The sequence below is a fragment of the Nycticebus coucang genome, chromosome 6 (genome assembly GCF_027406575.1).
Source record: "Nycticebus coucang isolate mNycCou1 chromosome 6, mNycCou1.pri, whole genome shotgun sequence".
NCBI lineage: Eukaryota > Metazoa > Chordata > Mammalia > Primates > Lorisidae > Nycticebus > Nycticebus coucang.
The window spans coordinates 34,486,388-34,499,216 of NC_069785.1; the positions used below are offsets into that span (position 1 = coordinate 34,486,388).

The window sequence follows — 12,829 nt, forward strand, 5'->3', positions numbered from 1 at the left end:
GAAGTTATTGTGAGTGTGGGCCAATTATTGTCCCAAGGAAATCTATACTACAAATACAAAAGATAAATGTGTTTGAAAAGTGTAGCATTGGCGCAGCGCCCAAGGCACAGTGGCCACATGCACCAAGGCAGGGGGGTTCAAACCCGGCCCAGGCCTGCTAAACAACAATCACAACTGCAACAAAAAAATAGCCAGGCGTTGTGGTGGGTGCCTCTAGTCCCAGCTAATTAGGAGGGTGAGGCAAGAGAATTGCTTAAGCCCAAGAATTGGAGGTTGCTGTGAGCCATGACGCCACAGCACTCTACCAAGGACGACATAGTGAGACTCTGTCTCAATTTAAAAAAAAAGAAAGAAAAAAAGTGCAGCATGAACACAAAAAGGGGGATAAAATTTACACTTAGTGGTTCTTATTAGAGGGAAGGGGAGAGTTAAAATTGTAATAACTTCTTTTCTGTTTGTTTTTCAATTTCTTTTAATTCAGATTAAATATAAAGGTACAAATGATTAGGTTACATTGTTTGTGTTTCTAAGGTAAAGTTCAAGTTGTAGTCGAAGCAGTGGCACAACTTTGTCCTGGGGGTGTGCTCTACACGCTCACAATGTGTCCATCAGGTGAGAGCCTAACTATCAATCCCCCTCTCTCCTCACTTTTCCTCTTTCCCTCCTCCCCCACTTGAATATACTTGTGTTATTCCCTCATTTGGGCATGTAGTTGTTTTTCTGTTTGATTCATGTTAGTATTGAGTGCATGGATACTTGCTTTTCCATTCTTGTGATACTTTACTAAGAAGAATGCGTTTCAGCTCCATTCAGGTAAATACGAAAGATGTAAAGCCATCATCTTTTTTCATAGCTGAATCATATTCTACGGTAGACATATACCACAGTATTAATCCATTCATGGTTTGATGGGCACTTGAGTTGCTTCCATATCTTGGAAATTGCATTTTTATGAAGAAGAAAATATTCGTTAAGCTTGCAACATAGGCCGTGGGTTTTCTCTCATTTGGGCCTATAATTGTTAATCTACTAGTTTCAACATAGCTTGCTTTTCCATTCTTGAAATATTTTACTTAGGAGAACAATTTCCAAATCCATCCAGGTAAATACAAAAGATGCTAAAGTCTCCATCTTTTTATGGCTGAGTAGTATTCCATGGTGTACATATACCACAGTTTATTAATCTATTCATGGGTTGATGGGCACCTGGGTTGTTTTCACAACTTTGCAATTCTGAATTGAGCTGCTGCTGTAAACATTCAAATGCAGATATCCTTATAGTAAATGATTTTTTTCTTCTGGGTAGATGCCTTATATGGGGATTGTAGGATCAAATGGAAGATCCGTTTGGGGTTCTTTGAGCCCCAAAGACCAAGACCTCAAAAGCACAGGCTCAAAAGCAAAAGTAGATAAATGAGACTATAAAGCTAAAGTGAACAGGCACCTATAAAATGGGAGAAAATATTTGCAAAATATGCATTTAACAGGGGTCTAGTATTTGGAATATATAAGGAACTTAACCAAAAAGAAGAAGAAGAAACATTAAAAAGTGGGCAAAGAATATGAGCAGGCATCTTTCAATAGAAGATATGCAAATGACCAACAGGCATACAAAAAGACATTCACCATCTCTATCAGAGAAACACAAGTTAAAACTACAATGAGATATTATCTTACCCCAGTCAGAATGGCAATTATTAAAATGTCAAAAACTATTATATGTTGGCAGGGATGTAGAGAAAGGGGAACTCGAGTACACTATTGGTGGAAATGTAAATGATTGCAAACTCTATAGAACTACTCCATCCCTCTACTTGTTACCTACCCAAAGGAAGTCATTGTATTTATCACAGCACTATTTATAATAGCAAAGATATGGAGTCAACGCAAATGTGAATTGAGCTGCTGCTATAAACATGAGCAGATGATATATATGACAAATAACATGTGAGAGGGAATACTACTCAGCCATGAAAAGAAATGAAATCTTTTTTTTTACAGCAACATGGATGGAACTGGAGGCCATTAACTTAAGTGAAACAAGTATATACAGAAAGACAAAATTCTCACTCATAAACGGGAGCTAAATAATGTTCACATATGGATGTACGTCATGGAATAGTAGGCAGTGCAGACTCAAGAAGGATGAGGGAGTGAGAGGGAGATGGAGAATGAGAAATCACTTAATGAGTACAGGTGTATTATTAGGTAATGAATACCCTATAAGCCCTAAATTTATGGGGTACGAGGGCAGCTTTTATAAATGCATAGATGACATAGTGGGAATGCATTTATAAAATGCATTTATAAAAGCTGCCCTTGTACCCCATAAATTTATACCCCCCCAAAAAAAACCCAAATTTTTGAGTCAATATTCACTTTATTCTTGACACTCCCATATTTTTCAAATACCAATTAATTATTTCTCAAAATTCTAGGTGGAATAAGCAGTTAAGGATATATAATGATAGCTGATCTTTAACCTGACATTGATCCAAAACAGATCAAGTCAGTGATTTTGATAACTTTCAATAATTCGATGAATATCTAAAATATCAAATTTTTAAAAATAAAATATCAAATTTGAGAAAATTTTACCAGAACCACATAATTCCTGCTCATCACATCAAATTTTTCAATTTTCTTATTACTCAGTATTGCATCTCATGATACTTAACCCTTGGGAAAAGCAATGTGCATGAAAGACCTACTTTCTATAGAAAGCAAATAACGGAGTGAATACTGGTCATTATTCCCAGTCTGCTAATTGGTTTTATTTATAAAGAAAAAAGCTATTTATAACTATGAATCTTGAGATGTAATAACAAACATAAAAAGGAAGACATGTCTCTCTGTTCCTTATCCCTTGAAGCTGCTGAGGATGACACTTACACCTGCATGAGTAGGTAGGATACCCACTGTAATGCTCCAGCACCATGTTGCATAATTATCACACCTTTTGTTTGTTCCCCATAATTATTTCTCTTTCTGTCTATATTTTCCTTTGTTAGCTCAATTAACTGAAGAGTTTTAATTTACTTTTAATATATTTCTAGTCTTATTCTTCAATTTATAATTGTGTTACAAAACGATCACAAAATATTCTTCAAAAGCAATAGTGTTTTTGTGAAAGTGATAAAGTATTTTGAATCTTCCATCTCCTTTCTCTCTGAAAACTAGAATCAAAAAGATGAAAAGTAATACCTGTGTATTGATTATCCCATTCCACAGACACAGAAAGAAAAAGTATACAAACCTTATTTTTGCCAGAGGAATTCAATCATTGTTTCTAATCTGAATATCATCAAAATTATCATAATAGGTAACAGCATTTATTATATGCCAGAGTATTTTCTGATTTTTTTCCTTATTTCAACACATTTAATCTTCAAAACAGCCATATGAGGTGATGATTCTTAGTATCTGTCTTTTACAGATGATGAAAGGGAGGCATCAGACATTTTAGTAACTCATCTTAGAACACACAGCTAGTAAATGGAAAATCTGAAGATGCAAACAGTTGGTCCCTCTATCTGTGCTTTTAAACACTGCATTATGCTGTGTTTTGGAAATTGCTGTTACATAAATTTTCATTTCCCCTCCATCAATTTTGAAATATCTAGTTTTTAAATTAGAAAGACAATGAGTGCTACCTCTAAAAATAGAGTAAATCAAGTTGGGGAAGAAGAAATTAGCATAAAATTATTTTAAATCCCACTACCTATATAAATTTTGAGTAAATATTGAATATTTATTCATGGAAAATGATATTTGGTTCATCCAAAATAAAAGATCTATACTTTGTTTCCTTGACTTATTGATATTCTTTCCACACTAATTAACATAGACCTAATAACCATTTGTAAAGTTTACATTGTCTTGATTTATCCATTTACTTAACTTAATTAGTCTCTTACTTTTGAATAGTTGATTTGTTTCCACTTAAAATCATAAGTAATGCTCATAATTAAAGTAAAATAACTTTACCAATACATTTTCTTCTATTTGCTTGTTTCTTTCTTTACAATTAATTTCATGAAATATGAATTTACTATGTCACAAGTAAAAGAGTTTTTATTTCTATTATTCTTTTGCCCTCTGGAGTGATTGCACCCTTCACATTCCTATAAGCTGAGACTGAGAAGCACTGGTTCCCCAATTCCACAGCAGCAGATTTAATCATTCTGTTTGGAAATTAATATAAAAATGGAAGCAAGTTTCTAAATTTGGAGGAAATTTAGAAGGGGCTTCTTAGTTTTATTACAATTTCATAATTATTCTTTTGCATTTAAGCTTTCTAATTATTCAGATCTTATTTTGCCATAAGATGCAAGGTAACATACAATTCTCTTTCCAGTGAGCTCCATGTTTAACAGCTATTAAATACTATGACCTTTTAAATAATCCTTCACTTTTCTATATAAATATTATGTCTTCTTTATTTGAACTAAATTTCTTGGGTTTTTTCTTTTTTTTTTTTTTTGTAGAGACAGAGTCTCACTTTACTGCCCTCGGTAGAGTGCGTGGCATCTCAGCTCACAGCAACCTCCAACTCCCAGGCTTAGGCGATTCTCTTGCCTCAGCCTCCCAAGTAGCCGGGACTACAGGCACCTGCCACAATGCCTGGCTATTTTTTTGCTGCAGTTTGGCCGGAGCCGGGTTTGAACCCGCCACCCTCGGTATATGGGGCTGGCGCCCTACCCACTGAGCCAAAGGCGCCACCCATATTTGCACTAAATTTCTAATACGTACTTAATTCTTGAATGTGTTTTTTGTTCCATTTTCTGTTCAATTTAGCCACAAATTCATTGTCTAATTAGCACAGTTTATGACATTCCAATTTATTTTCACAATTTCTCTCTCACAACTCTTGTTGTTTTCTTTATTAAATTTCCCTAGATTGTGACATGGACTACTGTGTCATTTTGTATTGTTCTGACAGATTTCCACTAGATATTTAATGAGCACTACAGTTATCCCATGCATTAGTTCAATGAGAATTGTTTTGTTTTGTTTTTTGAGACTGAGTGCTACTCTGTCACCTTGTGTAGAGTGCAGTGGAGTCAAAATAGCTCAGAGCAACCTCAAATTCCTGAGCTCAACTAATTGTCCTCCCTCAACCTCCTGAGTAGCTGGGACTACAGGAGCCTGCCACATCATCCCACTAATTTTTCTATTTTTAGTAGAGACAAGGTCTTGCTATTGCTCAGGCTAGTCTGGAACTCCTGAGTGCAAGAGATCCTCCCGGCTCTGCCTCCCAGAGTGGTATGATTGCAGATGTGAGCCACTGCACCCAACCAAGAATTGATACTTTTGTAACTTGCAGCCTTTTTTTTCCCTATTAGTATCATTTGACCTCTCATTTTATTCAAAGTTTTAAATATATTATAAAAATTTCTATTTTTTTCAATAGAATGCATACATAGCATGTTTCTTTATAAACAAACGACATCTTGTATCATTTTAACAGCTTCTTGACTTTTTGTATTTATTTAAATAATATTGGATTTAATATTACCATTTAATTATCTTAAGATTTTGAAATATACAGTTGTGCGATTTGACAATCCATAATCACAGCTTTGCTGCCTCCTCCTTGATAGTATTACTTGATTTAATCTTCTTATGTACTTTAGAATAACTGTAAGTGTTAGCAGGCTTTCTTCCATGTGTTCTTTTTTTTTAAATCATAACTTTGTACAATAATTTAATGTTTCACATTCTGATTTCTGTTCAGATCATATAAATCTTTCTCCTTATTAATTTAATCTTTCATCTATAACCAAAAGCTGACTGTTGGTTTAAAATTCTATTAAAAGCATCAAGAATGGCACCAGCCACATACACCTGAGCTGGCAGGTTCACATCCAGCCCGGGCCCACCAAACAATGACAGCTGCAACTAAAAAATAGCCAGGCATTGTCATGGGTGCCTGTAGTCCCAGCTACTTGGGAGGCAAAGGCAGGAGAATCACTTGACCCCAAGAGTTGGGTGTTGCTGTGAGCAGTGATGCCCTGGCACTCTACCCAGGGCGACAGCTTGAGGCTCTGTCTCAAAAAAAAAAAAGCATCAAGAATGAAAAATTTCTTATACTTCGTATTTTACTAAGATTTTTGTTAAGAGTCAATGTTGTGATGTATATAGTACATTCATTGTATAGTATATACAATACATTCATTTTAGTAAATATAATACGTCATAGTATATACAATACATTCATAGTATATACAATACATTCATTTTCTAAAATTGAGTTGATGGCTATGTTAATCTGTTTTATTTAAGCATTCCACATTGTATATCAAATCATTACATGGTACCCATAAATGTATACAGTGTAATTTTATTTAAAAATTAATAATAAAAAAAGAAATACCCTCTGAAATCAAATTTTGCTGTCTTCACTCTGAAATTGTATGAGCTATAGAGTGGGACTTCAAAAATTTTTCTTTGATAGACTCTCCAAAGGATTTTAGTTAGCAAATCACAAGATCATATTTCATGTTTTGGTAGACAGCTCTGGAAGCGTTGTATAGGATAGTCTGGTTTGGGGAAAGAAAAGAAGCAGAAATGTCTTTGAGTAGCCTTTTTAATGGTCAAATTGATAAAAACTGGAAAACAGAAAGAAAAAATGGAAATGTAAAAGAACCTGAATTAAGAAATATTTGGGAGTAAAAATAGTGCACCTGGAGATTCGATGTGAAGGACAGACAAGAGTGTCACAAAGGTCTACATTGGGCATCTGTGAGAATGGGGATAATAGTTATTAAGGCATTGGAGTAGAGCAGAGTGGCTTGGAGGACAAAATATAGTAAATAAGATCATGAGTTCAGTTTTGACCTGTGAACTTGAAGGTGGGTGTGAACCTCCACTAGAATACACCACATGCAGTTTTGGATCTACAGCTCAGGCTCAGGGATAAAGCTACAAACTTAGAAGTCAATATGGAGGTACTAGCTTACGTGAATAAACTGACATTAAAACAAAAAACACTTGAGTCAGAACTCTGAATTACACCAAATATTAAAGGCTGGCAAAGGAAATCATTGTTTCAATTAAAGATACAGGAAAGAAGTTGGAAATGTAGAAGAACGGTTAGGGGAGAGCTGTCACAGAAATATTCGGATTGCGGCTCTCCGCCCGCCCGCCAGCTGCCCGCCAGTCCTCTCAGCGCGCTCGGCCGCCAGGCCACGCGGGAGCCGCACGCGCCGGACCAAGAGGAAAAACATGAAGCACGAAATTGCTGCTGTTGTCTTCTTTTTCACAAGGCTAGTTTGAAAACATGGTAAGTTGAAAAAAGAGGCCGTTGAGAGGTTTGCTGAGAAATTGACTCTAATACTTCAAGAAAAATATAAAAATCACTGGTATCCGGAAAAACCATCAAAAGGACAGGCTTACAGATGCATTCGTGTCAATAAGGTTCAGAGAGTTGATCCTGATGTCCTGAAAGCTTGTGAGAACAGCTGCATCTTTATAGTGACCTGGGCTTGCCAAAGGAGCTTACTCTCTGGGTAGACCCATGTGAGGTGTGCTGTCGGTTTGGAGAGAAAAACAATGCATTCATTGTTGCCAGCTTTGAAAATGAGGATGAAAACAAGGACGAGATCTCCAAGAAAGTTACCAGAGCCCTTGATAAAGTTACCTCTGATTATCATTCAGGATCTTCTTCCTCAGATGAAGAAACAACTAAGGAAGTGGAAGTGAAACCCAATTCGGTGACTGCAACACCAAGCCCAGTGTACCAGATTTCGGAACTGATATTCCCACCTCTTCCAGTGTGGCATCCGTTGCCTAGAAAAAAGCCAGGAATGTACAGAGGGAATGGCCATCAGAACCACCACCCTCCTCCTGTTCCATTTGGTTATCCAAATCAGGGAAGGAAGAGTAAACCATACCGTCCAATTCCAGTCACATGGGTACCTCCTCCTGGAATGCATTGTGACTGGAATCACTGGATTAATCCTCACATGTTAGCACCTCACTAGCTTCTTTTGATTTTGTTGGTATCATGTTGAGAGAAAGGTAGAATAAACCTTACCACGCATTGAAAGTTAAAAGTTCATACTAATAGCAGTGAAGTTAGATGGACCAAACCATCAAACTTATTTTTATAGAAGTTACTGAGAATAATCTTTCTTAAAAATATATATGCACTTTAGATATATTGATATAGTTTGGGAAACTTTATTAAAGTTAGTCAAGTGCCTGAGTTTTTATTATTGGACTTGAGTATTTATATATTGTGCATCAACTCTTGAATATGAGAACACTGTAGGAGTGGATGATCTGTTGTAGCACCTTTGAGCATTTACTTTATGGAGCATTTACTTTATGGAGTGTATGTAAGTTATTTATATACAAGAAGATCTATTTTATGTCGTTTGGAAATCATGTAGTTGCAAATAAAAAGTAGTTTGAGGCATGAAAAAAAAAAGAAATATTCAGATTGCAGTCAGATGCAATTAACAGAAAACCTGATTTATAGAGGATCAAACAAACTGGAGGTTAGTTTTCTTGCATTATGAGAAATCTGAGGAAAGATCATTACCGCTTGGATAAGTGGCAAATATGTCCTTTGGATCCTCATTCCTTTCTAACCGTTTGCTATTACTTTATGTATCTGAGAATTTCATGTTTGAGTCACCTTAGCATGACATTAACATTAAATACAGGGGAGAAAAATGGACTGGTAAAAAACCTCCACATGAAGGTTTGTACTTTTATTTGAAAAGGAAAGTCCTCCAAAGAAGATACTGGTTTACATTGTCATTGAACAATCCTGGGATCATAAATCCTATCTTAAGCAAATCCATAGCCAAGAGTAATGGGATTAGAGCAACTGGTTTACATACATCGTGATCTTGATTTGCAATAGGACTACTTTATCCTGAAATGGTAGATTTCAGCCCACTACCTGAGCAGACGGAATTTCTGTTGGCAAAAAGTAGGAAGGGGAATTGCTTTATAGAAGCCAAAAGCCAAGGGTAGAAGGAGTTACAGAAACTAGTCCATGATAAAAAAGTATCAAATTCTGCAAGGAGATTGAGTAAAATAAGATTTAAAGATGATTATTACATAAAATATTGAAAAGCATAACTTTTTTCTCTAAAAATGAAACATGTGGAAACCATAACATTTTATTTTATTGAATGGACAGATAGCATTGTTAACTTTGCCAATCAATGAAAGGGTGGAGAGAAAAGGAGTAAGTCAAATTCAGATACTTGATTTTTATAAAAGAATTTCACTATGTTATTTAATAACAGTGTAAGGAAAGCAAAAGTTGAAGAAAGTTTAAATGATGGATGCTTCAAAAAAATACAGTGTATACTTGAAAGGACTGGATCTGAAGAACGGAACACCGTGGCTAAGAGCATGAATTCCAGGGTCCTATAACTCTGGATTCAAGCTCTGCTTCAGACCTCTCCAAGACTTAATGTCATCATATGTAAAATGGGTCTAATAAAACAATATGGGGGATTTTGTGAAGTTTAAATGCCATGACATACTAAGTGCATTGCAGAGAAAAAAATTGCTTAATAAATGTTACCTATTAATATTATCACTGTTGAATTACCATATTTTACTTTCTAACAGATATTATTTTTGTTTACAATAAAACATTGTGTACAGAGGTTCATGTATGGATTATAATAATAATGAGTCATAAATTAAACATCAATAATCTCAACCTGTGCACCCAACCTCCGTGCTAAATTATTCAAACAAAAAAAATGCATACAAAGTGAAACAAGGTAGAATTACTACATAGCTGGAACCTGAAAATAAGCATTTTATCAGTGAAGTAAGAAATTCAGCTAAAGAAAATTTTCAGGTTAATGAGAAAACAATGTGTGAATAATTTCTGTCATCTGAGATTATTAGGATGGTCATGGGAAATATCTAGAAATCCTAGAAGTAAAATGAAACAAAATACCCAAGATCCCCCCCCCAAAAAAAACAATGCCAACTCCATGAGACCTTTCTTTTTTTTTTTTTTATTAAATCACAGCTGTGTACATTGATCCATGAGACCTTTCTCATAGAATAAGAAGGGAAGTAACTCCATTTGCATCTATCTAATACATTAATAATTTTCTTTCTCTTTTATGTAATCGCTTTCCTGACCACCATAATAATTCTATTGCCTTTTTCTCTTATCCAATTCAATATTTCTTTTTTTATGGTCACATTTATTAAAGTCAAAGTTACATGTTGTAAAATTCACTTTTTTAATTTCTGATTAATATGAAGGCACATACAATTAGGCCATATTGCTTGCATTTCTAAAGCAACGTCTAAGTTGTAGCTATGTCCCTCACGCAGTAAGTGTGCTAACTCTAGTGTATATAATCCACAGAGCAGTCTCACACAACAAGTAGGAAATATGATTTACTACCACTGATTCCAATTTCATTATTTTCTATCCCAGGTGGTTTGAGATCACCTCTTCTGCCCAAGTCAATGGATGGATTAAATGACTCTTCGGTTTCTGAGTTTGTGTTGTTGGGACTGTCTACTTCTCGGGGAACAAAAGTTTTTCTCTTGTTGACATTCTCCTTGCTCTACTTAGGGATCATCCTGGGAAATCTCTTCATTGTATTTTTGGTAATTGCTGATTCCCACTTACAGTCTCCTATGTACTTCCTGCTGGCCAACCTGTCCCTCATTGATGTGGGCCTTTCCTCTACAGCCATCCCCAAGATGATCTCAGACCTTGCAAATGAATACAATGTAATTTCTTTCCAAAGTTGTATGACTCAGATATGCTTCATCCACATCATGGGAGGAGTGGAGATGGTGTTGCTCATAGCCATGGCATTTGACAGGTACACAGCCATCTGTAAGCCTCTTCACTACTTGAACATTATGAGCCCAAAAAGATGTGTTGCATTTGTAATCACTGGATGGATAACTGGGGTGATCCATGCTATGTCTCAATTTGCTTTTGTTATAAACTTGCCTTTTTGCGGCTCTAATAAAATAGACAGCTTTTATTGTGACTTTCCCAGGATCATAAAACTTACATGCACAGATGGAGCCAAGTTTGAGTTCATTGTTGCTGCCAACAGTGGGTTTATGAGCATGGGCACCTTCTTCCTGCTAATTCTTTCCTATATCTGCATTTTGGTCACCGTCTGGAAACGTTCTTCAGGAGACTTATCCAAGGCATTTGTCACCTTGTCAGCTCACATCACTGTGGTGGTTCTCTTTTTCACTCCATGCATGTTTCTGTATGTGTGGCCTTTCCCCACATCATCAATTGACAAATATCTGTTCATTGTTGACTTTGCTATCACTCCAGCCTTGAATCCTGTCATCTATACATTAAGGAACAAAGATATGAAGATAGCCATAAAAAGACTAAGCAAATGGAGATATTATGTCCAATTTTGCTGACCAGATCTGTCTTTGAAGTTCAAAAATGTGTCTGCCTTTTGGACATTTTTCACTTGACCACCTGCCATTTAACATGATGTTGAGGCCAAACTGGATGTGGCATCTGCCTCATTCAGTAGATTTCTGCTACTTTTGTACATGTACTGAATTGCTTTTACTGCCAGGGGAAATGTGAATCTTCTGTAATATGAGTTATTTAGTGAACAGCAGCATTATTCATAAATAAAGCTATGTTGATTAGTTTGATGTAAGCACTCCAAATTGTAGAAAAAATCAACACATTGTACCCCACAAATGCATAATAGTATTCAGGATCTATGTGTATATGACTTAATAAAAGGAAAAAATAAAACAATAAAAAGATAGTTTATGATTTAAAATTGTAAGCATTTTTGCCATAATAAACAATACATTGGCATCTCATTGTTTCCTATAAGCCTCTTGCAATGGCGTGTTTTGGTAAATGTCAGAAATAATCATATAGAATAGATATATACCCATACATAGGTCTAGTACCTCTACTTAGTCACTTAGGTTGAGTTGTCAGATGAGGACCAAAAAACAAATTTTGTATGTAAGTGGTTTATTTGGAAGCTGATTTTTGGAAGCATCAGTAAGAGAGTGGGAAAGTGATTCCAAGAAGGAAAAGACTTTTGTGTTGATAAATGTAACTGGGATGCAAACACACTGTGGCCCCAAGTGACTCTGTAGATTCTGTGACTTAAGAAGATCTCAAACATGTGGATTTTTTCAATTTTAGAGAGTGAGTGAATTAACCCCTTAGCATGTCTAAACTGTCCTGCATAGAACACCATCCATGTTATGAAATCTAAGGCAAGCTGGCCTGTAGACTATCAGGTGCTAACAGTAGTGAACCATCTCCTTGTTTGGAAACAATAAAACCAGAGGAAGAGTCACCTTTTAAAGGCATAAATTTTACTTCATCTGTCAGAGATTCTTTATGGTGGCATCTATTCATAATTTCTGTCTCTCTCCTCTCTCCCCCCACCACACACACACACACAAATTAAAACTGGAATTAGGGGGATAAGCTATAGCACCATTTTTACTCTAATTGATAGCCATCATCCTCTCTCTTACTGCTCATTTTAAATTTCCCTTATCCTCAGGTAGTTCTTCTGCAGACCTTGGATGCTTGCCAAGTAAAGCATCCAGTTTTTATAGTTTTCATCAATCATGAAACCACCAGGTGGTGGTACCTAGGTGTTCAAACTCTTCCTTATCTGTCTTTACCTAATATGGGAAAATTCTGCCTGCTGTTCCTCCACCAACATGAGGAACATAAAATTATAGGAAAATAGCTAAAAATCTGAGATTTTTTTTAGAATCCGTACTCTGTCTCCCAAAAGAAGAATTGTCTCCACTCTAATTGATCCTAAAAGTTTAGGAATAGAAAAAGAAACTTCAA

At 35.8% G+C, this 12,829-nt stretch overlaps 1 protein-coding gene and 1 pseudogene across 1 annotated transcript in view; both read left to right on the top strand.

The window, feature by feature from the left end:
• LOC128588295 (olfactory receptor 4F15-like) overlaps positions 1–11,719 on the top strand; it is a 32,482-nt gene extending 20,763 nt beyond the window's left edge. Inside the window, exon 2 of the mRNA XM_053595029.1 lies at positions 10,433–11,719. Coding sequence (XP_053451004.1) covers positions 10,465–11,400 — 936 coding nt within the window. The 5' untranslated portion in view covers positions 10,433–10,464 and the 3' untranslated portion in view covers positions 11,401–11,719. The remainder of the gene's footprint in view (positions 1–10,432) is intronic.
• On the top strand, positions 7,228–8,427 carry LOC128588298 (protein BTG3-like; annotated as a pseudogene).
• Positions 11,720–12,829: the final 1,110 nt, after the last annotated feature.